The sequence below is a fragment of the Lagopus leucura genome, unplaced genomic scaffold (genome assembly GCF_019238085.1).
Source record: "Lagopus leucura isolate 7727_CA_CO unplaced genomic scaffold, USGS_WTPT01 Super-Scaffold_73, whole genome shotgun sequence".
Taxonomy (NCBI): Eukaryota; Metazoa; Chordata; class Aves; order Galliformes; family Phasianidae; genus Lagopus; species Lagopus leucura.
The window spans coordinates 53,796,846-53,823,814 of record NW_024962252.1 but is presented as its reverse complement, the minus strand read 5'-3'; the positions used below and the strand labels follow the sequence as shown (position 1 = coordinate 53,823,814).

The 26,969-nt window shown below is 37.5% G+C and overlaps 1 protein-coding gene across 2 annotated transcripts in view; it reads right to left on the bottom strand.

Moving 5' to 3' along the window:
• The window catches only part of IPCEF1 (interaction protein for cytohesin exchange factors 1), a 62,122-nt gene that overhangs the window by 24,145 nt on the left and 11,008 nt on the right, over positions 1–26,969 (bottom strand). For both annotated transcript variants that reach the window (XM_042880170.1, XM_042880182.1), the window contains exons 2-6: positions 17,865–17,915; positions 13,628–13,664; positions 12,796–12,965; positions 5,355–5,428; positions 2,743–2,814 (exon numbers count right to left, since the gene is read on the bottom strand). In XM_042880170.1, the coding sequence (XP_042736104.1) occupies positions 2,743–2,814; positions 5,355–5,428; positions 12,796–12,965; positions 13,628–13,664; positions 17,865–17,888 (377 nt within the window). In that variant the 5' untranslated portion in view covers positions 17,889–17,915. The remainder of the gene's footprint in view (positions 1–2,742; positions 2,815–5,354; positions 5,429–12,795; positions 12,966–13,627; positions 13,665–17,864; positions 17,916–26,969) is intronic.

Here is a 26,969-nt window from a genome sequence, read left to right as displayed (position 1 = left end):
ATTAACCCAAAGTCTGAATGTTTCCTTCTGTATTTCAGTGTTTCCTAAGAAAACACCTATGACCTGATTACTAACATTCCCATTCCTTTTAACAACTGTGTAGGATTAAATTGCCAACAGAAGAAGTGCACTGAGCATCTCATAGGCCAACCTTGTAATATGTAATAGACTACCAAGAGGTTTCTTTTTCTATATATGGATTTTTGTCAATCAAATACTATAGCAAGCTGTGTAGTTCTGTTTTACAGCCCTCATGCTCTTCTCAGACTGGACCTGATGAGCAGGACTAGTTGTTTGGGACATTTTTTCCTCCTCATGTTGAGGAAAAACACTACCGATGACCAAAGAACTGCATTTCTGGAAGCTAAAGGAAAATGATTAGTGTCATAACAGAGTATCAGTGACATTATCTTTCATCCAAGGTGATGAAAAAGGCGAAGGAGCCATAGAAGATGATGTCAGCTGCCCTTGATAATACCCTTTGTGTACTGTGTTTGCTTTTAAGTCATTTGGAACTATCCATGTTTTAAGAAGCTAATTATTAAAATACCTCAAGTCTTTCAGATTAAACTCAAGGCCTAAAGAGGGAATGCAAGAAGGGCAGCAATTAAAATTCATAACTTGGAGAAAATATGGTGCTAGATCTTGATTATACTGAAGTACTTGAATATTGAAAAATTGTCTAGTTAGAACAATGGTAATGTAACTGGGTTTTTAGACTATCATATATACAATTGAGCAGCATAAAAATTTCAGAAAAAAAGTGCAATCTCTGTAAAAATTGATTAATTACTTTCTTTTAACAGAAAAATTTTAACAGAATGTTTTTGTTTTTAATCTAAACAAAACAAAAATGCTGCTAATACAAGATTTCAATAAGAGCAAGGTAAGACAGACCACTAGTAATTGTGTGCATTTAAGAAAACAAATTTGCTTTTCATATTTGCATTACTATGACAAATGAATGCTGAATTAATGAAATAAACTACTAAATTAATAAACTCACTGTGTCTTAATCAATATATATGCATGAGAGTTGCAAAAGGTCGTGACCTACCAAGTATTTAAGTACACAAGTAACTCAACATACAGGAATGCCCCAGCAACTTCAGTGGAACCACTCACATACATATGTATGCGTGGGAATGGAGCCAAGCAAACAGATGTCTTTTAGTCTGTTTTGACATATGCGTGAGCATGCATGTACTTTATGTATTAAATCCATGTATTCTATACTTTGCCAAGGAAAACATCATCAGTTACAACAGTAAGGAATTAGGAGTAGTACAGCATAGTACAAGCTGCTCCAGTGCTAGGCTACTTAGCTTTCAGCCAATATGAAATTTACTCTAGAAGTGGAGTTTGAAGAAAATCATTCTGGGGCATAAGAGAGGAGACACCTGTGTAGATTTCAATCACTCACTTACATGAGACTAAACATTTCCAAAATGTCATTAAGACACTGACAATTTCCAGCTGGGCTCCAAACTAGTTGTTAATGTTCACATGTCCTCCATTAGCTCTCTTTTTTTTTTCCTCCCTACATCCATCCTTCTCTCAGTCAGTCAGTTTCTTTACAGAAGTATTTCTGGCCATTTTGAGTCTTCCTCAGCCCTTCTTCCCTTCGACTGTATTGAGGAACTCTGGTAAGAAATGCAGCCATACAGAAATAGACAGTCATTTCCCCAACTGCAAACTCTAGGCTTCTCCAAGTTGCGAAGGGTAACAGGTTCTCACATCTATATTTACATGTATCTATACAGTCCAGATTTATAAATAGATGTGTACAGTTCTTTTCTGTCTCTGAAGTTACTTCAGAAAGTCTCACATATTCTCTCAACATTTTTCCTTTCCATTGTGCTGAAGAGCTATGGGGTCTCTAGGATGAAAAGTCAACTCTTTATGAGGAATCTCACAAAGGTCACCAGTACAGCCAAGATTAAAATTTGGCCCTATCTATCTGTCTTCCTATTTCAACTAAACTGATTTGGACCTGTTTTTTGGCCATTTAATGAAAAAGCATTGTGAACAGAATATGTTCTGAAGTAATAAATACAAAGAAGATACGAATGTATATAAATCAGTCCAATTTGGATCAATTGCAAGTAATATCTGATTCTAATAACTCAGTAGTTCCTAAAAAGGCACTATTAGGTACCCATTTTTACTGCTCTCATTAAAAAAACAGCATGAGTGAATTGTTGTTCCTATAGACATTTGTGGAAAGAAAATGTCTACTCTGGCATAAAGATTGCTTAACTGCAACATAGTTTGGCAGTGAAATAAATGTTTAGTTAAAATAAAAAACAGTTGTTTATATCTTTCTAACTATCCTTGTTAGCTGGCATGCTATTTTGAAAGCAAACAATATTACATTCAAGCACTAGATCATTTCTGGAGCAAAGCTAAGTACATTTTTTCCTCTCTTTCCTCTCTTTCCTTGCTTCTTCCAAGAAGATTAACTTGCTAGAAATCTTTGCACCTCTTTAGTGGAAAGGAATTCCTTCAAATATTTGCAGTCTAGTAACAAAATTATACCAACTACCAGATACTGATTTCAACTCTATTAGTGAGCAAATTAGTAGTATATTCCTTCTATTTAGTGATGTGGAAAAAAAATATATATACTTAGTAATACCCTGAAGAACTTCATCAACAACTGCTCAACAGTGAGAGAATGAACTTTCAAAGTGTTTTCAGATGCAAGACAGGATGAAACAGGGCCAGTCACTCTCTACTCACGTGTTCATTTCCAGAACATTTTCTGCTGCAAAATAAAATGTCTTGATCTGTGGGTGGCTGATCTTAATAGCACTTGAAGGAAAAAAAAAAAAAATAAAAGAGAGATGAGGAAAACTTCTTTACATAAGAAAAAGTAGCTGAATGATTTTAATATTTTAAATATTTATTCATTCCACTTTATTAATCCAGATCAGCTTATCCATCCATACAGTTATTTCCTTAAAATTCAGGATTATTTTTAGCTCATTTCCTAGTCCATGTAGTATTCAGTATGAAATCTATAAATAAAAAATGAAGAAATAAGGAATAAAACAAAGGCTTTCATTATGCCACCCCATAGTTCCATAGTGTGCCAATATCTTGAATATATGTATTCCAACTCGAAAATAAAACAAACTTGAAAAAGGTTCAGAAAAAGTGCCAAGGATGACCCAAGATACAGAATATATTCTGTGTATGACTAATCAAGCTAAGAACCACAACACATAGAACTAATGGTAAAAAGAAGAGAGGTATGATACAGTAATGTCACTCATGGCATGCGCAGTCAAACAGGAACTGACGCTTTGCTGTTTTTTTCCATTATAAGTTGTAGGACTCACCAAAGAGGCAATTGGGTGGAAGATTTGAAAAAATTAAAATGGAGGTAGTGACTTGGATCTTTCTCCTATGAATGCTGTTGCATCAACCTTAATGAATTCCACCTGGTAGAAATTACCGAAGGTTAATAAATACACTAATCCTCTTCTGACTCAGGAAGATTCCAGTTGGTAAATTGTTTGGAGGATGGAGGAGCATTTTAAGTAAATAGCACTGTAAGTTTTCTCTTTTCATTTAATCTTTGCTAGGCACCTGCCTTAGGCCAATTCAGAAGGCAAGATATCAAGTTGGACTGCTTTTGTCTGATCCAGTGTGCTCATTCTTAAAGCTGCCTTGAGAGGAAAGCACCAATTCAGAAAAAACATTTTTACCTCAAATGTTGACCAACATGCACCTCTTATATACTGTTCTAACATACTGTATTTTGACGCTCCTTCAAGAAAAGGAGAAAGAAAAAGGAAATTTACTCCTGATATCAACTGCTCTGTAGGTCACCAGCTACAGAACATACTTAGAAGAATACTTGGCAGTCATAATAGACATGTTAGGGGAAATAAATTAAATAAATAAACTTTAAAAAGCAGGATTGATTTCCTTTAGGAATCAAAATTCCTAAATCCCAGGAACCCAACCCTTAGTCCCTGTATCTTTTTGCCACAACACTCAAGCTCCTGGAGTGCAAGAGTGTCTTTCTTGAGTGAAAGACAACAGGATCCAGGGTGACATATATTGCAGCGCACAAAATTAGTGATCTCTGACTCCCTTTTGCATCCACATTAAAAAAAAAAAAAAAAAAAAAAAAAAAGTAATCAACAATGTAACAGAGAATGATGAAGGATGGTGGAAAAGGAGCTAGCCAACTGAAACATTTTAGCAGTGTAAAATGAAAGAAAAGTCTTCAACTTTTTTTTTTTTCCACTGGCACATTTCCAGCAGGGCATGATCTGTTCTGACCATATACAATGTCCCTTAAACCAGCACTGCTTGCGAATTACATGTGCCGTACCCATTTGTAACACTCATTTGTTTCAGCATCAGACCATACTTTAGTTGAATATCCATCAGTACGACCTTCCAGAGTAATTTTCCTTGTAAAACTTTGTCTGGCTCTGAGACTGCATAGTTTTCTTATGTTCCCTGTGACATGACACTCTCCTGTGGAAGTACAGACTGTTTGGCAGGGCCCCAGCTGACCAAGCAACCCAGTCCTCACAGTCCTCCCCTAACTTACTCCATACCCAGAAAGCAACAAACGTATTTTCATCTCAGTCACAGAGAGCCATCGCTACAGAACTGAAAGAAAACAATTTCTTTTGGTCCTGTGTTTCATGATTCAACCATCTTCCTTCTGACAAAATAAAATAGAGCTCCTAGTATTCAAAATTGTTGAACCCTTTAATCTCAGGAACGCATACAGCTCAGCAGAGCATGTGACCAAAACAAAAAAGGCTTTGGACAGCAGCAACACTCCTCCAAACTCGTGAAGTGTACTCATAAACAGCTGGAAGTCAATGTTGCACATGGGGTTTGGAGGGAGTATTTTTAGTTGCGTTCACTGCTAAACAAAGTTTTCGTTCTCTGCACAAACTGAGACTTTAAGTACATCCAAAAGTTGTACCACAGCAGCCTCACAAATAGTCTCCACTGAAATGTAAGCATCATTATTTGAATCACTGTTGAACTCTCCACTCAAGAGAAGGCATCTAAGACAGACTGTCATTTATTCATGAGCTGTGAACAAAGAAGAAGAAAACAATAATAATAGTAATAATACATTGGCATACTGTTTTACTTTTTAATTGCAGTTTTAGTAGAGCACATCTGCCAGAGAATTTTAAAAAATGTATTTGGTATATGTGTTGGGTTTTTTTCAGAAACACATTCAACATCTCATTATTTATACAACACAGAAGAGCTCCCCACAGTTTCAGTGTCAGGACGAAATACTGAAATACAGTACTTTGCATCAATGTAAAAAACCATGCAAAACAAATGCTAAGTGGTAAACTTACTGCTTTTTTTTGCACTCCGTTGCTCTGTCCACACTGAAGTCTGGAAGTCTGATAAATCCTTCTGCTTTTTCAGCCTGCAGTAAATAAACAAATAAAGACAGATCAACCAATTGGCAAACTAACAGACTTCAATGTTTAACGTTATTTAACATGCAAGTGCTTGTTTTAAGCTTTTTTATACTATAAAAATACATCCTCATCACCATGGGGATACATTAACGCCCTATGTTTTAGCTATCTTTGAGGAAAAGAGCTGTTCCTACACCAGCTACCCTTTGTCCAAGTCCTGTGTACTGGAAAACCACCACTCTTGTCTGTGTAAGAGTGTGAGAATAGGATTTGTTGTACACCTCCAAATATCAAATAATCTGAAGAAGGAAGAATCTTCAACTCATATAACAATTCTAGGGTAGATTGGCCCACTTCGTGACTACAGGGTATTTTTTTTTTGTTTGTTATAGAGCAGCCTTACCTAAGATGTATGATTATGCTGTAAGTCTAACCCAGAGTCTGAAATTGCGATGGGCAAAATCTAGGTTTTGATCAAACCAGGACCAAAAGCAACAGTTAGAAGAACCCAAACCCTATGCAACAATTCATAATCACATGATATGCTTCAACAAAGAGACCAGCCAAGTGTTGTGAACATATGGAAAATGAATCAGTAACACCTCTGTTACTACCTATCAGCCAGACCCTGTCAGAGCAGTATCAGCAATCCCGAAGCTATTTGTAGGCCTCAAATCCATGTTCTGCTGCCTACGGCTGAAACATCCTCTTTTACTACATCTATCTACATTCACCTAATCAGCCACAAGAGACAGACTGCTCCTAAGAGTGGCAATTACACAGACAAAATTCTGCAGCGTATAGTGATATTAAACAGACAAATAAACAAAAAACAACAACAAAAAAGTACATTTTAAAATACAGAAAACATTAACTCCTAAATCAATTCATTACTGCTCCCAGCCTTTATCCTTGGCCACATTACAATTCTGAAAATGTACACTGAGTTAACAGAGGTAAAATATACACAACAATTACAAAGACGGAGGATAAATGGAGATGACTGACAGCAACTGAAGTCAGACTATGCATGATTATGAAAAGACTATAAAAAGATGTTCAAGACAAGCCTTTGATTTTTAACTCCTGAAAGTATAAATCTCTAAAAAGATTTACCATAAGGTAAATCAAAATATAAGAATCATTCATCTAGTTTACATGCATTAAACATTCATAACAGATTTATATTTTACATCTTCACCAGTAATAGCACCTGCACCAGGCTAAACAGACATTCATGAGGAGAATAAGTTCACACACTATGTAAGTATTTATACAAGGATTTCAAGTGTTCAGGTTATGTACTGGGCCATTAAATCAGCTGCACTGAGTAACTCAGTGCGGGGAGACATCTGGGGTGCTCCCATTCATGCAGAGATGGGACTTTAACTTCAATCACTGGCACATTAAATGAGCATCTAATTTAGAAGAGTACTCTCTTAAATTTTTCATGGGAATAGACATGTGAGCCTTGATTTCATTTACTAGTATTACTACAGAGAACTCTCCATTCTTATGTAGCATCTAGCATGTTCCAGTGGCAAAAAAAATTAGATGATGTTCAATGCATCACATTTCAGCTCTGTGTTAATGCTACCCATGATTTCACATTTATTTATAAGAAAATTTTCATGTTTCATTTTATATATGAGAGAAAGAAAGATAACAGCATGAATTGTAGGAACTACTTTTTTTTCCACTACTGGTTGCACCTCAGGTGTGCCTAGGTGTTTGACGTAGCTCCATTATTGTCAGACAAAAGGAAGGAGAGGAAAAAAAAATGGATATAAGTGTTATGGGTTTTTTTCCTTGTGTGTCATTACAGTCAGAAAGTAAAATTTCTAATAAACATAAGGAAATCTTATTGGGATAACCATAATATTTAAAAACACTGAAAGTGCAGAGAATATTTACTTTTATCCAATACGTTATCTTTAACATGATTTTAAGTATGCTGTATTTAACTCACATTTCAGTCAAGCTTCCTTAGGATTTTATTTCCAGGATGTAAATCACAGAATCACAGAATCACCCGGGTTGGAAGGGACCCCAAGGATCATGTAGTTCCAACCCCCCTGCCTAGCAGGGCCACCAAACATACACATTCAGATCAGGTTGCCCAGGACCCCGTCCAACCTGGCCTTAAACACGTCCAAGGACGGGGCATCCACAACCTCCCTGGGCAGCCCGTTCCAGGGCCTAACCACTCTCCTAGTAAAGAACTTCCCCCTAACATCCAACCTAAATCTTCCCTCCTTCAACTTAAAACCATTTCCCCTAGTCCTGCTGTTATCAGCCCTTTTGAAGAGTTTACTCCCCTCCTGGGTGTAGGTTCCCTTCAGGTATTGATAGGCTGCAATGAGGTCACCCCGCAGCCTTCTCTTCTCCAGGCTGAACAAGCCCAACTCCCTCAGCCTGTCCTCATAGGGGAGGTGCTCCAGCCCCCTGATCATCTTAGTCGCCCTCCTCTGGACCCTGTCCAAAATCTCAATGTCTTTCTTGTACTGAGGGCTCCACACCTGGACACAGTACTCCAGATGGGGCCAGATGTAAAAAAAACCCAAAAGTTCAGATTAAAATAAAATTGACCTGCTTGCTATTCTGTCAGGATTTTAAAAAGAATAAGCTGTTACATGTTGTGTTGTTGTTGTTTGTTTTTACATATTTGCTTCACATACAAAGCTAGACTTTTTGCTGTTCTCCACAGTAGAAAGCAAAATGTCTGCAAAAAAACTGCCTTTGTAAATTCTTGGGACAAAAAGAGGAAAAACTCACACTTTTTCAGTATTTAAAATAAATAAATAAATTATATTAATTAAACATAATGAAGGAACCCAATGAAAGAGGTAAATAACATTTTTAGTTTGCTTCTAAATATACTGTATGCATTTTTGTTTATTTAGGAGGTTTGGTAAATCATTTATTAGATCTTATTCAATATTTGAAGTGAATATAAAGATGCAAAACATTTTTAAAAATAAATAGTGCTGAAAAGTGAAAATCCCTAATTATGGCAGAACAGCTCTGATCTGCAATTCAAGGTACTCCTGATGGTTTCAGCCAGAGTTTTAGCACTGACCACAGAAGACCTCGTGGTTGTTGGAGGAATAGTTCAGTCCTCAACATATTTAGACATACTTAGTCTTTTTTTTCTCTGCCACGTGAGACAACCTACAGAGCTGTGAATAATTTGTGTAATATATTGATCAGAGGTCCACTAAGCTCTCAGCACTATCTGCTGACATCAATGGCTTTGTATCATGCATGCAAGCATTTTCTGTGACTCAAAGGTGAAAGGTTCCTACTTTTAAATATCGCAATTATGCAGTTCCTGGCAAAGCTCTGTGAGCGGGGACCAATTTAATCTCAGTAAATGCAGAGGAAAAAAACAAAGAGGAGTAGTGACAGCAGATCACAGCCTGCAACCCTTTGATTTCATATTTATATTTCTTTTCAGTTGTATCCCCATGACAACCATCATTAACACATCTTGCAAAACTGTGTTCAACCTCAATTGGAAAACCAGTCAAGTTGTCCTAGAGGCACATGGAGCAGAGGAGTTTGGTCCTCTGTCCCTTTCCAGTCAGCATTATTCAGGTATCTGCAACAAGCACAAGATCAGCCAGGAACACAGGATTATATTGGCTAAACTTCACCCCTTGTCCTTTTCCATATGCAGAAGTACCGATTCCTTCAAGGTGTTCAATGTGAGTCAACAGGAAAGAACTAAAACCACTGGGTGGACAGGATCACACATCATTCTTTTTAAACCCATTTCCAAGACACATGTGCCTATGGAGAGCAGTAGTGAAAAAAGGGAAGCAAACACTAAGAAAGCAGCTCTCCAAGGAGTCCGGTTTTCCTGAATGCATCCACAAAATCTGACTGCTCAAATTCATTTTCTGATGTTCTTCTGTATCTCCCTTGCAAATTGAGCCCTTCCTTGTTTTCTCCTACACCATACAACTTTCCTTGCCTAGACTGTGGGAATATCCACACTGCAAATAAATTACAGTATGGGCTTATCTATCTCATATGATATCTGTGCATCATAAAAAGATCAAGTTTGTGTGGGAACATGTTTCAGAGAAGTCTACCCAGCGCTGCTGAGCCTACAGATGCCCTAACTTCAAGAATCTCAACACTTTAGATGGAGACTGAAAAGGTTGTTTGGATTTATCTATGTGCTCTACTTTCCTTTCAGTAGATTAGAAGGATGACCCCAGTGTCAGATTTCCGGCCCTTCTCAGCATTTTATTATTTGGGCTCTGGTCTTTTTTTTTTTTTTTTTTTTTTTTTGTTACGCTATTCTGAAAGAGCTACTGTCAGCAAATGTCACCCAAAGTGTCCTATATTGACTCCACCACTCTGCCTAATACGGAAGATCCAGAATCAGTGTGAACCTAAGGCAGATTAAACCCAGGCAACAGAAACTTCAAGAGTTTCAGAAATTGCCTCAAGACAGACTTCACCAAGAACATGATGTCAGCTGAGGTTATCCACCCAAATCTGCAATAGCACGCATTCAGTTAAAAATTCCACCCACTCTTTATTTTCTCCAACTCCATCAGAAAAAAAAAGGTTAGGTCCAGCACCCTGTTGCTATGCTACAGTTGCTAGTGTCTGGTTGACTGCAGTTTCTGCACAGGCACTAACAAAATATTCCTGTTTCTCACAGAAACGAAACTGGTCAGCAGAGCTACAAGCAGTCAGCGTAACCCAGTTTACTTGACCTCAGCCCCGTCCTCCATCACTGCCTTTCACTCCAGACTGAGAGGCCCACCATGGGAAGTCTGAAGTGTGTGAGAAGCAGGGATCCTCCTTCAGCACACCCAGGTGTGCTGTGTCGGTTGCCCTGCTGTGACCGAGGATTAGTTCTACTGAAGATGAAGGTACGAAATGCAGGCCAGGTACAGAAGTAAAAAGAAATAACAAGCAAGCCAGTGAGAATGTAACATTGTTTTTCCTTCATAATTCTGAAGGGAAAAATATTTCTGAAAATACAGTGTGTCAAATTCTCCTGTCAAATTCATTTCTGTGTTTCTGTGATCTCAGATATAACTCCTGCAGTGGTACTAAGCATGGTTCTGGTCTCATCAATTTAAGCAAGTGTATTTTAGCAAAGGACACCTCCCTTACTTTCAGCACCCTACAGTTACTGTGATTCTGCAAATGTTGCCTGAATCTAAATTTGTGCAGAGGCTGTACTTTAAGTTGTCCTTTAGATTTTTAACATAAAATAGTGTGCGAGAGTCAGCAGAAGTTGAAAACAAAGAGGTACTACCAGCAAGCACGCTTCCAAGAAGTACTGTGATAGGTGTAGCTGTGTGAGCTTTTCAGAGTGAATGTAACTTCCTGGAACGAGGCTGTCACCTGCTCTTCAACCTTGTTTTTTTGGGGACAGTCAGTGACAGCAGTGAAGGAGGTGTGGACTAAAAAGATGAGTTCACTTAAGTATCAAATGCAGCCTTGGAGCGCTGGGGTCTGCACAATCTTGGCGTCTCTGTATCCTGAGAGAAATTTACTAAAAGAAAAGGACGAAGAGAACTTTGCACTCTCCTCTTATCACCTTTCTCCTCCAAAATGGAATATATGCCGTATATTGTCTCATCATCTTATTTATTCTATCTTGATTACTCCTCAGAATCATTTCTGTCCCAACACTTCTCACATCTAACAGGCGTGTCAGTCAGCCAGCTCACCTTTCTGTTACAATTGCACTTGGGCTTGAAAGCAAGCTCATTCAGACTACCAAACGCTACAAAAAAATAAAAACAACCCACAACCAGTAGAGTTGCTTTCACTTTACTCCAAAAAAAGAATACTACATATCAATTTTAAATGCTATTTATTTTTTTTAAATGTCTATTAAAATTTTTATCATGATACAGTTGCAGCTAAAGGAAAAATAGGAAATACTTTTCATCAGAGAAAGGATTTTTTTTTCTATTTAATTTGTACATTGAATGAGATATGTTGCTAGATGTGGATTATTGCTATAGGAATAAACTTGCTATAGAAATAAACCCATACAGCATTTAACTTTTTAAAATGCTCTAGGATTAATGCAGGTGTCTTTAATCTTTCATCTTTTGTAAAATGAGGGACATCCTCATTTTCAGTGTAGCATTTTTACATTTAAGAAATCTGAAGACCGTTCATAATCCTGCACTAAATCTTCTCATTTTCAACTAGTGATGTTAGCATTCCCCTAACATTCCGCACACTTCGATTCTGGGCTCTGCCAGTCCATCCTTAGAATATGATGGGAGATTTTTCAGAAGTAACAGTGCAAGAAAGTGAAATGAACAATAATATCTGAATCTTCCTAGGGCACACAAAACATCAAATGTGTTCACGCAAGCGGAGCTATAGCAAACAGCCTGGAATAAAATCGGCTAATCCCTAGGACCCCCTGAGTCTTACACTCAGCTATACGTTTCCATTGACAACCCATCTGAAACCCATGTGAAACACATCTGCAGAGTGCCCTGAGTACTGCAGCCAGGCACAGAACACAGCCATCTACAGAGGGGACTCCAGAGTTTCTCTGAGTTTCTGACTGTGACTCTAGTTTCTTTAATTGATCACATAAATTCAGGGCCTATTGTTCTTTGTCTCAGACTATTCTCCACTCACACTGTAAGTGGAGTAGGCTGTTCAGGCTGTGTTAACAAAAAGAGAAATGCTATCTATGCAAGCTGTCCTGAGAAAAGCTCATCCCTTGAACCAAAAGATGGACCTTTTGTTCAAAATACTGTTTCTTTTTTACTTTTAGCATTGACTCGTTAAAGCAGGACATTAAAAAGCAGCAGAACATGTGAGCCTTTAATTACAGAGTTCCGGATGAGACATCAGTCAAATGAGATGTAAAGTCACTACAAAGAGCCATTGCAAATACCTGCAACCCTACCAGCTCAAACAGAGAAAAGCAATAAACAAAAAAAAAAGCAAGCAAAAAATAAAACAACAAATAGACAAATGAATCTCGCATGGAAGCAAATGCAGAAAGAAGCAGGAGATAGACCTCTCAAAATCAAGCTAGCTAGAAGTTAGGAAACATTCCTGCTCTGAGTCTTGGTAGCAACTATCTACAAACTGCACGACCCAAGAAAACCTTTCCAGATTCAAATACAAGCAGTTCCTGTAAAGATCAGTTCTTCAAAGAGCAGAGCAAGCTGCAAATTAACAGCTCTCAAGTACTCACTGTACTAGAAAATGCAGTTTTCTGAATGTTTCATATTTATATAGACACTTCCTAGATGTCAGGTCTGAGAAACAAAGAATCTAAACTGTGACCCCAGCACCCCTAGTCTTGGTCCCTGCAGATGCCTTGTGTCCATCCCGAGAGCTGGGTAGACACAGTACTCACCAGCTGACTGCTGTACCAATATAACGATGACTCCTTCAGAACACACCAGAACTTCTTCCATTTGTTACCAATGAAAGCTCCTTTTTCCTTCTTTTTGTAGAGCCATCCTTGGCAATCAGCTTGCCCCAGTTCTTTACATGATATCCTTCGTCGACTCATTATAAAGAACCCTGTGCCAGTAAAAATACAGTATTATGTTTGTTTAAAAGTAAATTACCAGGAAAAATGCTGCTGACAATTAAAGATATCAGCCTTATTTAGTGATCTCAACAAGTCATCCAAGCATATCTTAAAATATACTTAGAAGTCTTTCTGTTTTGTAACAGCTGTGACAGTGATACACATGCATTTGAAAAGGCATTCTGATATGCATTAAAAAAAACAGTAAGCCATATATAATGCAGATACTAATTAATGTTAAGGTAACCGTACACAAGTTTTTGTGAATCATATATATACCTCTTGATCCTTTTAAAAGAAACATGCATGCATTTCTCTTCATGCAGCTGTGCTGAAAAGCAATACATCTATTTAAGTCAGGAGAGAAAACTATTATGCCAAGTACATGAAAACCGCTGGTGTGTGTGCATGCATCTGCCTGGTTCTACCTTGTCAATTTCCAGCTTTGAATGAATTAACATACCACAAGGATTTCGTCCAAAAAACCAGCATGCTGTCATTTTTTTTTTCCAGAATTAGTTCAAGAAACAGTAGTTAAAAAGCAGCCTTCTACCAGCCGAGCAGCAGTATAAAATCCTCACCCTCCCAAGATCAAGACATACTAAGAAAATAACAGAAGAGGAAGAGAATAGAAAAAAAAATCTCTAATTACCTTGACTTTTCTTTTTTGCCTTCTGACGCAAGGGAACCTGTAAGAAATGCAGGAAGGAAAGAAAAGAGGAAATATCAGATTGTGTTGCAACATTTGTCTAGAAAGGGGAGGGGGATGCTAGAGAAGGATGTGGTGGTGATGCTGGTGGTGCGTGCAGGATGGAAATACATAAGTCGCTTGCTGCTGAGGGGATGTTAGTAGCTGAAGCAGAAAATGTGTTAATTAGAATTGATGTATGTGTAGTTGAACAAGAGCAAATGTAACTCTATTATACATGTGTCTGTCTGCTAGTGCTTCCTGCTTCACACCCACAGGCAGCTTCTTTGCTATGTTCTTGTCTGAATTGCATTCTATGCAAAATTAAAAAATAAAAGTTAGGACTCCAGCATTTTAAGGCTTCTAGGAGGGGAATTTACAAATATGCAGTGATAAAAAATACATGGCCAAGTTTGATTGTCCTTTAGCACATTCTAAGCAGTCCTGAAAAAGAAAATCATTTTTCACTCCTCTTTACTTTGTCATGTATATTTTTAATACAAAGACTATATTTCTCCATACACGAGTAAGAGTTTAATAAATTTCAAAAAGAAAAGTAAATAAATCATACTAGTTTGGCAGATTATCCAAAACACAATGCATAAATACACCAGGGTCTTGCCATACAGTACATGAAAATATTACTCACTGCAAAAATAACATAATCGAATTACATTTACTCATTTGTAGTGCACAGAAAATGAAATTAAAACAGGAGACCAGAGACTGAGAAAGAGGTCATCAGAAATCTAGGATCTGGGTTTGAGAGTAAGTCCTCTACCAGCAGACTGGCCGACTATAGTTAAAGCACTTCACTTCTCTTGATTTCAACCTTTCCATCTCCAGCATGGAAACAAAAAAATTCACACCGTTTATTTTCTCAGAAAGGTTTTGAAACCTCCAGATGATGAACGCTAGATAAGGTGATGCATGGTTTAATATGCTTGGCCACAACGTTGCTATGCAAAGCTGGTAACTACCTGATCCGCTGCAGAGCTACGCTAGAAACATTCCTAATGCAGTCTCCCAGAGCTAACAAGCAGCCTTAGAGCAAACAAAAGCCTTTTTCATACTACTGTTGAAGGATTTGATAGCTCTTCTCACAGGTGAATTAAAAATGAGTAAAGCTACAGCATCCGGAAACAATATCACAAGAAACCACTGGTATCAGTACTTACAAGAGCTGGAGTGTTCTCTAACCAGTTATCCTTGCAGCATATATTAGAGAGCAGAACTGCATATTGCAAAGTCCTGTGCTTATCTGGCGCTTATTTGAGACGATCTGAGGCTTAACCAGGAATGAATAATCTCAGATTCCTGTTTAATCATCATATATTCTTCTCTCAACTTGCCTATTTTTTTCTTAATTCTACCATGATCTCTCAGTCTCTCCAACTTCTCCATGACAACAGATAAAGAAAAGCAGTGAGAAAACACATCAGTTGTATTGGAACCTCCATTATTTCCCCATCCTATGTGGGCCTACTCTCATACCTTCAATTCAAAAAAAGTAGTGCTTTATTTTAGGGCCCATGGAAATAACACATATTCTCAGTGAATCAATAGATCACGCAGTCACACTAATCACCTATTCCTTTAGTGTGACCAAAGTGGCATTAAGGAAAGCAAATAAGAATTAATTACCTTTAAGCAAAAGCTATGAAGTAGAATGATATTACATCTTTGTCAATACACTACAGAGGGGTCAGTTCATCTTTAACCAACATAAAATTGTACAATGATAAAAGAAAACCTGACACAGGATGTGGCTCACTATAAGCAACTGAGGAAGAAGTAGGTCTTTCCACTAGCCTTATTGATGATCTAACACAACATAGCCTGGCCTATGGATCATTCATAAAGAGAAGGTTAACATCTGTATTACCTAAATCTCTGCTAGACTCTGCTTTATGTATAGGCTGAGGAGGAAAATGATTACTCAGAGATTGGAATAGCAAAAAAAAAAAAAAAAAATATAAAAAAGAAAGCATTCACACAACTATTGCATTTATTATTCAATGACAATGATTGTTTCCTCCTGGCAGTTGACAGGGGGTGATGGATTTCCATCTCTTTATATTTCACTAGAGGAACTGGGAGGCTAATCAGAGGAGGAAGGGCTGTTTCTCAAGACAGCATTACATTTAGTTTGCCTGCATAAAATCAGTGACAAATCCATAATAAAATCATTGCTCAGTGAAATTTCATGAATTAAGTTCAATTTATCCTTTTCTTCATAAGATTCCTGAAAGAAAACATAAATTTTTAACAAATTAATCCAAATATAAGAATTCAACAACTTTATGACATTTCTAGTTCTGCCCAGAAGGTCAAAGTCATCTTGAAAAAATATGTGTCATTCTTCACAAGATGGAATTTCTAGTTGCAGAGCACAGCAAAGAAATAGGCAATGAAATCCAGTATTGTTCATCCAAACTTCCCTTTTAAATTTTGTAGATCTTTAAAAAAAATAAACAAAACTCTTTCTCTACTGCACCAGTGCTTTTAGTTAAATAGATACTTTATGAAATTAAAAAGAAAAAATTAGAAAAAAAGTTAAAAATGAGAATGTTTTTATCCTAAACAATCAGAAAAAAATTCTATACTTGCATTAATCTACCATAAGGTTCATGTAATTCTTCTCCACTTGGATTCAGTTTTCCACAAGAACATCAACACATTTGCAGCTGAAAATCTTTCCTCAAAATGTAAATTAAATGCTCCTCCTCTGAAAATCGGCATACAAGATTTGAAAAACCTTTTCAGCGAACCCTGGTGAACAGAGGTTAAGAGGCACATTTAAGTTTCAGTCCTAGCAAGGGTAGCAAGGGATAGCACCAATTCAGAACAAAGAAAAAAGCTTGAATGTGGAATACAGAGTTACCAGTAAAACCAATACTACCAATAAGGCGCATAGCAGCAGTTTCAGAAGCAAACATACTTTAACTTCTAGACACAAATACTTACTGGAACAACTGCAACTGAACTAAATGTCATGATTTCACTACTGTTCTGACAAAAATTGATGTTTCCCTGTAAAGCTCAATTTCCTGATGGCAAAAAATATTCACTATCACAGGTTGAGCAGGGCAAAATAGAAATAAGAAAAAAATCTATTTCTATCTGCTGAACATGTCTGAAAACAACAATCCTCATACAGGTGTGAAATAAATGCAAAATATTAGAGTTAGTGTAACTTCCGTTGTAATTTTTATGCAGGGCTGTCAATACTGGGAATCTTTATCTATTTATTTATTTTTCTCCTTTATAGGTTTGGGATTGTTCATCTGTTTAGTAATATCCAAAGGCTGGAACAAAATGAGATACTGATGCTGCATGAAAATACAGGCTTTAAGCTCACTGCCCATTGCTTCTCCACTTGGCAAATACACGCATGGGCCAGCTGCAAAAAACTGAGTTTTGTTCTCAACCAGTTCTGTGCCAGGTTGGCTCCATCAGTAAGCAAAAAATGTACAAGAGAAGCTGTATCTTAAATAAGAGATTTTGCCCGTTTAGAGATCCTATATTTGATTTGAAACATCAAAATATTTGAAGTATGTAGCACCTTTGCCATATATTCCTAGCCCAAATAGGAGGTCTTGAGCAATTACCCCTGCTAATGAAGGGCAGCATCCCTTTGGAAAACTGCCAAGAAGCAGTCAATTCTTGCCCAGGTGATGCTTCTTCTTGGAGTCTGTGTGGGCTCCAGCTTGCAAATGCTCCAGAAGAAAGTAGTGGAGTGAAATTGGTGCATGAAGCTGTTTGTGGGGGAAAGAAAACTTGCTCAGTGAGCAAAAGCAGGAGCAGTGCTCTAATACCGAAGACCAGGCTTCATGTCACCTGAAGTTCTATTCATGAATCATGAGTCTGAGAAGACAAAAAGGCTGCAATTAACAGCTGATCTTCTACAGAGCTATACTTTCCTAAAACCTCAAGGGTCCTACAGATGTGTGTCTAAGAAAAATCATTTTCTAAGCTCATGTGCGCTGAATTATTTTTTCCTCATTCTTTAAAAGGTAGGATTGGAAGATAAGGCTTCAGGCCTATGCAACAGACTCCGTTTCACCTGAAGAGTAGAACTGGAACAGCCAGTGACAGTCTCACCATTTGACTTGGCCCATTAGCAAGATACCATTCAAATGTTGATGTTCTATGACCTCTTCCACTGATCAAAAACTGGCATAATTTCAGATATACTTACAGGGGCATTCCCATCAGCTTCCATGAATGGTTTCAAAGTTTAGAGAGAAAGCTGTAAAAAGAGAAGGTTTGTTTACTTTAGTTCCTCATTATATTTTCATCTAATATTAGTCTTGGCAACAGAGTGAAAAAAGGTTTAATGTGATATGTCTTGCCAAATCTTCATCCTTCCTTATTCTCTCGCTCTCTCAAAAATAGATCTTTCCTTAAGGTAACACTATGTTGTGTGAAATAATTGTACTGATATAGAAGTCAACTATCAGTAACAACCACTAAATATTATCCAAGTTTTTCTCTTAAATAAACATACTAAAACTCATCAATATGGTTTGATGGGAGCTGGTTTTAGTTAGTTTATTTGTTTTCAGAGCCTTTTGATTGGTTGGTTAGGGTGTTTTTTTAGGAAATGAATAGAATGTAAATAAATCTTGGAACCCCCCAGTGCGATAGATATCAATAGAATTTTTATTTCCACTTCAGCTGAGTTATTGTGTGTTTTCTGAGAATTTTAATCAATTAGTCTACTCTCTTTACTGAATGCAGAGGATTTAATAGTTCACTACCTTATAACAACTTGTAGCTTTCCAACCTGGACAGCAAAATCTGTGTAGTCCAGTAGCATATGCTAGGGGTTTTATTCCACGGATAAAAAGGTAACATGCTTTGTGTATACAATTTCCTTTAGTACATTGATTGCAGTCAATAGTCTGTTCCTTACATTATTTTCCTTATGTTTGTTATATGTTCATTTTACCAAAGAATCTGTGTAGCAGAGATAGTAAAGGAAAACATGCCAACTTCTTTGTTGCAAGCAAAATTCCTGTAGAACTCATCTCTTTGTATGAAAGAATCTCTCAATGAAAAAGGAGAGAGTAGAAGACTTTGCTGAGGTGAGCAAGAAGGGATTTCTAGAGACACTTCAGAAGATTTTGTAACAAGAACATTTTCCTGTTATTAAAACAAAAAATTTAAGATATGTGCTATTCCTCCTACGTAATGCTTTATTTTGAAAATAAAACATTGGGAAATAAAAACCCACCTACTGGCTTCCAGCAGTGTCAAACCAAAAATAGAAATACAAACAAATTCACATTCTTCTGACTCTCAGCTTCTTCTATTCAAAAATAGAAGGACACACTTTCTAAAAGTGGCTCAAACTAAAGTATTATGAAGATGAGGAAAGATTTTATAGCAAATAATTTCAAGGATGTTTAGAAATAATAGCCATTATAAACAAACAGAGGAAACACCTTTACTTGTACAAGCAAATTAAATAAACTTCAAATGTTGTGCCAAAAAGTAATGGAATAGCAGACAAAATTATACTAATTATTGTGACATGTGGCTTTTTTTCCTGTCAATTCTTCATTTCATGTATGCTTTGAGGTTTTAGGGGCGAGGAGAGTGTGTGTAATTACACAAACTGCCAAATTTGAATCTGCCACTATACAAGAAATGAGAGGAGAAGCATTAGTTAATTGGCAAGGAAATGTTTCCGCCTGTGTGACTTGTGCCAAAAGAGTTGAAATGGCTTCCAGCAGGTCTTTCTCAATGACTTTAACTCAAACTTTTATTTGGTTTCCAGAAACCAGCTTAAGCAGTCTTTGAGCCAGCATCCAGATTTCAAAAGCAGTATTGACTTCTGTCTCATTCTAAGCAAGCATAAAATTTATTATTCCCTGTGTATGGAAAGGTGTAAATATATGTTCACTAAAGACTGGCTCTCATATAGATAACCTAAATTTATTTCCCTTAAATAAACTTATTCTGAGTGAGATAAGTTACACTGTGAAATAACATTAAGATTTTTATGCTTACTCATGTTACTCAACAGCTGCCAAACCAACACTTAGGAAGGGCATGCCTTGTTTATCTCTGCACTATAGTAAAGTGCTTCATTTCAATTATTCACAGCTGTTCCATGGGAAAAGCACCTATCCTTTCTGAATAGATGAATGGATTAAGTGATGGAGTTGGATAAATATAGCCACTAAAGAAGAGCTATGCTATATCCACCCTACTGGATTGGATGGACCACCATGAGTCTACCAGGGCTGTCTCTAGAAACTGTAGTCCACCATCAAAATTCCCTCCCTACATCTGATCTACACTACAGTTAGATCTCCTGCTGAGCCATGTCCATTCCACGCATATGATCTGAGGTGGCCACACCACTCTCCTCAGGCTTCACAGTAGTCCGGGAGCATGCCAGTATTTGGTGGTTTTGCTATTAAAAGGGCTTTCCATAGCACAAAACTACATCTGATCCCAGGAGATTAACAAGCCAGCAGGAGACAAGAACTGATTTTACATCACAGGGAGTCTGTCCTGATTCCTAACTGGAAAAGATGCAGCAGGAGAACAAGTGGCCTGGACCACCTCATTTCATAGCACTTGTTAAAGACTACAGACATGTGCATATCTTTGCCCCAACTCAGGCAGACATTAAATAAGTAGGGTATCACGTGCAAAAGGGTACCCTAACCACCAAGGTGAGAATGTGGTGTTCCAGTCCACCCCTTAAGATTCCAGGATTGCAGTCATCCGTGGTGGATGCTGATGGAAAATGGAGCAAGTCAGAGAGAGAGAGAGAAAATAAAACTAAGCACAGTACAAGTTCTTCCACCTCAAGGGGTTTATAATGGAGAGAACAAACCTTAATCTCCCACACCCCACAGGATAAAATGCAATTAATCTACTGGATTAAATCTAAATAGGAGGGTTTTACATTATCAGTTTGTAAACCTACATTTATTTAGCTTTATTTAGAGATGTCATTTAATTTCTGTCTGAATTGAATAAATTATGCCAAAAGCAGTTTCAGGTAGAAGATTTCCAATTCAATTTTCTGAGGGTTTTTTGTTTTGATTCAACAGCTGAACTACAAATATCAGATTGCATATCTTTATTTATTAGTACACCTTCAATCCTGCTCTTTCAAGAGTAGTAAACAAGTAGGTACATCAGAAATAGATGTTGCAATGAATGTGGAAATACAGTAAGTGACTTAACAGAAATATCTTGCAATCATTTCCATTTGCCTGCATCATCTGTTCTGAAATAAATAGAAATACTTCTGTTAAAGATCAAAGCAAAGTTAAGTGGGGAAAAAGAATGAGAAAAAATAGCTTGAAAAATAACCCACTGAATTTCCAATGATTGTCATTTGGGGAAAAGAAAAAAAAAAAACTATCTTAATCCATTAGTAATACTCCTCTCGTGGAAGTTAAAATCTACATGGCCTGACATTGTCTTATTATGATGACATTGGAGTAAATCTGCCAGACATGCCTTCCAAGCATCCCTCAGATGACATCCAGTGCAGGCATATGCTTTTCTGTTTTTGAGCAAAATATTTGAGATATGCAATATGAGTCAAACCATTTGTATTGTAGAAGCACCCAATATGTGCATAGCTCAGTGTCTATTCAGATGGCATTTAGAAAAATCCTGTTTTTTCCAAGCACCAAGTCAAGGTCATAAGAAAACCTGGAAAATAAATGTTTTGCCTTCCATTTCCCACATTGGTCACTGTCTTTAGCATATCTGCTAACTTTCTGTTTGGCTGCCTACCACAATCTGCACTTCAATGGGCAAGGAATTGACAGGCAATACGAAATTAGCAATGGCACTACAAAAATGTGCCTAGAAAATGAATGATTACTTAATCACTGATCTCACTCAGAAGCATTAGGAATAACATTGCCTCAAATTAATTATAGCAGTGCTCGAAGCACTGTCCTGTGTCAAGGAGACAGCCTTATATAATAGTCCTAAATTATCACATTACTTCTAACTGAGGTTGTTGTAACAATGCAGGGGAAAAGTTATCACAACGATTAGTAATTGCCCTGAGGGTTACTAGAGATCAATTTAATCTGTCAGAACCTTATCATTAGCTACTAATTAATCAGATCTAGTCAGTTATTTAACTGGTTAATTAAATGTCTAAATCAACAGTCCTACTTGCACAATCGATTTGTGATCTGCAGATTTGTTCCATTTCCCAGCTCACGAGGAAAGTCAGGTATTGAGCTGGTGACGTGCAATATGGCAAACAGGAAATGAAGCACTTTACACAAAAGCTCATGGACAATGCCGCCTCAGCTGAGTCTCCATTACTCCATATTTCCAAATGTAGATGAAACTACACCTTCGGTATTGAAAAGAACAAGTCTATTAAGGTATAATTATTAAAAAGTAAGTCGTAATTGTCAAAGAATACTTTCAATATTGACCACAATGGATAAAGTTAAGCATATTAAGTAAAAATTAACCATTGAATAGCTGCATAATTTCTTATAGCAGGCCTAGCAGCAAGGAAATCCATCTGCCACATTATAACAATATCAGTTACAACATTATTTTTAAAGGTATTTGGAAATGATTCACTCCCCCCACCTGCAAGCAATTCAAAAAGGCAACTTCTGGCTCTGTTTGGGTGAGAGCCAGGATAAACTGGAACAAAGTTCACTGTTCCTGCCTCTGAGACAAAGAGGGTTTCCCAAGAGCCTGATGGGATGGTGGCCAGCCATGATCAGTTTGGCCGGGGAGCCAAGAGCGAGTGGCAGGGGACAGGCACTGACAGTTCCAAGAAAGCAGCTGCCTTCTAAAGGAAAGTGGCTGGGAAGAAAGACAAGTTTCAATAGAAGAGAGGAGCTCCAGATGCCTCAGGGTCTCACAGGTGAAAAAAAAGAGAACACAGAAATTAGCATTTCTGCCCCAAACATGAATTTGCATGCAGGCTCGTACAACATTGAGCTGATTCCTAGTGCTGTTCTGCTCTTAGAAAGTCATGCAAATCCCAAACAAAAACAAATGACAGAAGAGAGCGCATCATTCTGCTCTGTTTTTGAGATCAGCCATTCAGCAAACACAGCTTTGATGGAAAATGGCAAGGTCCAAGACTTAAAGAGCAAACAAGAGGGATGTCTCCTCAACATAAAGGACCAGAGCTATATTAATGCTAAATGCGAATGGTGGCAGTGGCAGGAACCTGAGCAATCCTCACTGGAAGTCTGCTCTGAAAAACATTTGCTATGAAGGCATTGCAGAAAGTTTTATGCACTTGTCAGTTATGAAAAGTAAAAAAAAAAAAAATTTAAAAAAGGAATGACAGCAATAGTTTATTGCAAAGCATTTTGTAAATGAGGAGGTCAACATTCAGAGGAAAAAGTGAAAAAAAAGTAAAGGTATTTTCATCAAAATGAACCCAACTTAAACCAGGGATAATTAAAAAAAAAAAAACAACCTTCCAAGAGGAACTGACCAGTTCCTTTGGTGTGCCCCTGTCATTCCTCAGCATCCTTTCACGAAGGGCAGGAAAGGAGTCTGCTTTGCACATCCTAGCTTCCTGCTCTGCCCCATGCCACCCCAAAGACAAAGCAACTTCAGAACCTCCCCCTAGAACACAGTGGAATATTTTTTTCGGATAATTTTTTAATTCTCCTCTGCCCCCCAAATCACCATGCAAATGTAAATTACCCTCAGAGATAAGTGCTGTGGAGAGGGCTCAGATGCCTGTAGCTGCTCTTGCTATGACTGCAGAGCTGCCTGGGGACACCACAGCCTCACACCAGTACCAGCAGAGCCAGCGTGTGTGCAGCCATTATTTGACATAAGGACATGGAACCAAGACTGGAGCAGAAGCCAACTGACCCATTCCATGCATGCAGCTCCTCTCTCTCTAGGGCACGATGGATGGAGTTTTCTCCTATGCTCCAAAACCAGTTATTTGAGCAGTATGATCAGCCCTGATGAGAGGTGAAACAAGGACATTCAGTCCCATTACAGTTGTATGCAGTGAAATACATCAGGATAACAGAAGCACATTTCTGACTCCCATGGTTGAGGAAAAAAAAAGGCTAAAAAACTGCTGCTTTTTGCATACTCTGAAGTTTGGGTGTGAATTTTCTTCCTTTCACCCAGGCAACGCTGGCTGTATCTATACAAAATGCCAACTATTCACACCTTCAGAGAAACATCAAGAGATCAGCTTTTTGAAAAGCAAAGCAAAATCATTATACCGATCTTTATGAGAGTTAAGCAATAAATAGCTTCTTCTTCCAACAAAGACTTCCACTCCATGTATACAGTTCACCAACAAACAAACACATATCATGAAAACTGCCTGATTTTTCATTAAGAGTTCAGGAGCACTGAAGAATTTATATTCCTTCCACCCTTCATAGTATGCAAAACACAAAAGTGATACTCAAGTCACACGAGTGCAGCAGAGCAATCCTAGTGGGAGGTACAGCAAAGTGTTCTGGCGGACTGCAGTGTAGGAGTATGAAATTGCTTCTAGACTACAAAGAAGACTGGCCAGCTATAGAAATGTGCATGCTCTCTTCTTTCTCCAGGAATGAGAGATTGAGGAAAATTTGGTCTGCTCACATCTGTGCTTTACCAGATAAATTTATCTATTATTTATTCCTAAATTCAACACCCAGGTCTACATGCTAGCTAGTAACACGGAGTTTCTAAGACAGGGAGGCCACAAGTTGGGTGTGAGGCTGGTAGCCAGTATAGTACTTCTAAGTTAGACCAAATTTGGACTGCTGAGAGGTGAAAAAATCACCTCTGGGATAGAAGTTCACAGATACGACAAGAATAATGTTCTTATAAACCCTTTGTCCTTGAAATCCAACTTAATCAGCAATGGCTTCCCTGTTTCTAGATGAATTCAGCAATAGATTTCATTTTCTGTTAATCACGTGAACTCCCACTATATGCTCAGAATACTATCAGCTCTTTTTTACTTAAATTATGTTTGCAATGAACAATGGGAGAAATCCACATAAGAAGAGCATAGTAATAAATATCTCCTAGAAATGTCCTCCTACCAGCATAAAAAAGGGTCCTGTCCAACATGAGCAGTACAACCCTAGGAAATGAAATAAAATTTAGAAAAATACAATACTGGTTGCAAATATTTGCTACAATTTTCTGCAGACATCAGCACCTCAAGGCATCCAGGATTTGCTATCACTCTTGCTTCTTCAACACTATAGCCCTCGCCAGAACATCTGCACACAGAAATAAATCATTAAAAATGACAGTTTGATACTCCCTTAAATGTAAGCTCAACTATATTAGACACTTGCATCAGTTTCTTGAAACTTAAACGAGTGAACACTCCCTCACGCCTTTTCTAAGAGGCTGCCTTCATTGCAGTAAAGTCTGAAAGTAAAGGAAGGAACATTTCTATAGAGGAAAGTTTAATGCAACAGAACTGTTTGCAGAAAACCAAAAATTGAATTTTCCACAAGAACAATTTCTAGGTTTTCTCACAAGATTTTGACTTTTAGATGCCACAAACCATATTTCGCCAAATTTTTTTCCCTTCCAATTCCGCAACATTGCGGTTCTCCCAATACTTTAGACAATTTTAAGTCCCAGTCTCTCTCTCCTGTTTTTCTGATGAACTAGTACCATGCACTTTGTCTCCTTTTCTGTTTGGAAGAGTGTAGGCTGACGTAAAGTACCTCCATTTTTGAACTTAACTCCTATACAAATATATTTCAAGTTTTGCAGAAGTAAACAGCCAAAAAAACTATTAGACTTTCCACTGATAACAAATGTTAATAAATTCAAAATAAAAGCAGCAGCATCAAATATTTAGTGACATTTTATGGCTCACAGTAATTGTAGCCTCTATAGTTAATCTGACTTTTATGATCCTCTTTCAATAAATAATTTTTTATTTTTACTTGAGTTTTCCTTCTCATGCCATGTGCCTTTTTGGCAACAAATCCAACCAGGTTAGAATACTAATTAATGAGCAGTAAATGCCTGGAGAAAAGCTACCCCATGCTTAGTATTTCCCTTTACAGAGCTATAATTTATACCAGTTGAAGAGTTAGAGACTGATACAAGAATTTGAAAAGTCCATAATTTGTCCCATTTGAAATCAGCTCACTTGATGACAGAACTTTCAACACACACTTTTTCTGATCTCTCATGCTTTCCTCAAGCGCCACGACACGTCCTGTTTGTGCTCGCAGATTCTTGTGCCTTCTGACCAGATGTTACAACTTAGGACATCAATTTTGCAATCATTATCAAGACCAACATGGTTATAATTCTCCTGCCCTGTTAAAGTCTTTGACAAGATTTGAAAAAAAAATCAAGTCTCTGAAAGATTTGGATACAACTCCTCTATGCGTATCACTGGCAGAATACAACTGAGTTACTACTTCAAAATGAGTGATGGTGCTTTTCAAATACATGAGCACATTCAGAAACACCTCAGCAAGGATACACAGCTCTGAGGGGAGTATCTGAATGTAAAATCTTACATAATACCAGTAAACACCCAATTTCTTGAGAAATCCATTACTCCCCATTCCTTAAAATCTGAACTTATATCCATTACATTACATTCAGTAAAGAGAATTAACTTGAAAGAAGTCTAAATATGAGCAAGATAAGCATCAAATTCAAGCAAACTTAACATGCCAAAATGACAACTTTAAATCCTATCGACTAGTGAGGAAGTATTTTTAAACTAAGAGGTTGACACTGTAACAATGACAACAGAAGATTTTTCATCTTCAAGATATCGTTAGTCCTGTTCTGTACTTCTCTTTCACAGTTTCAGAGAACACAATGTTTTCACTGAATAAACCTGAAATCTTGAAAGATTTAATAAACTTTCTTAAGAGAGTACACAGAAAAAAAACAAGGGCAGGTGGTTTTATCCAGAAACATAGATTAGATTAAATGGTCTAATGACTAAATGACTAATTAAACAAAAATAAACATTTCCAGCTTGTGCATTTCCTTTTCTTCCTGACTTTTTTTCCCCATTTATCTTCCCTTCTGTCAAAATCTGTACCCCAACATAGGGTGACAAAAAACATTAAGTGGAATAAAACTTTAATAATAGAATCTTAGAATGGTTTGGGTTGGGAGGGACCTTAGAGATCATCTAGTTCCAACCCCCCTACTACAGACAGTGACACCTCCCCCTAGACCAGGTTGCTCAAAGTCCCATCCAGCCTGGCCTTGAATGCTTCCAGACGGGGAATTCATAACCTCACTGGGCAACCAGTGTCTCACCACTCTCACAGTAAAGAATTTAACATCTAGTCTAAATCTATCC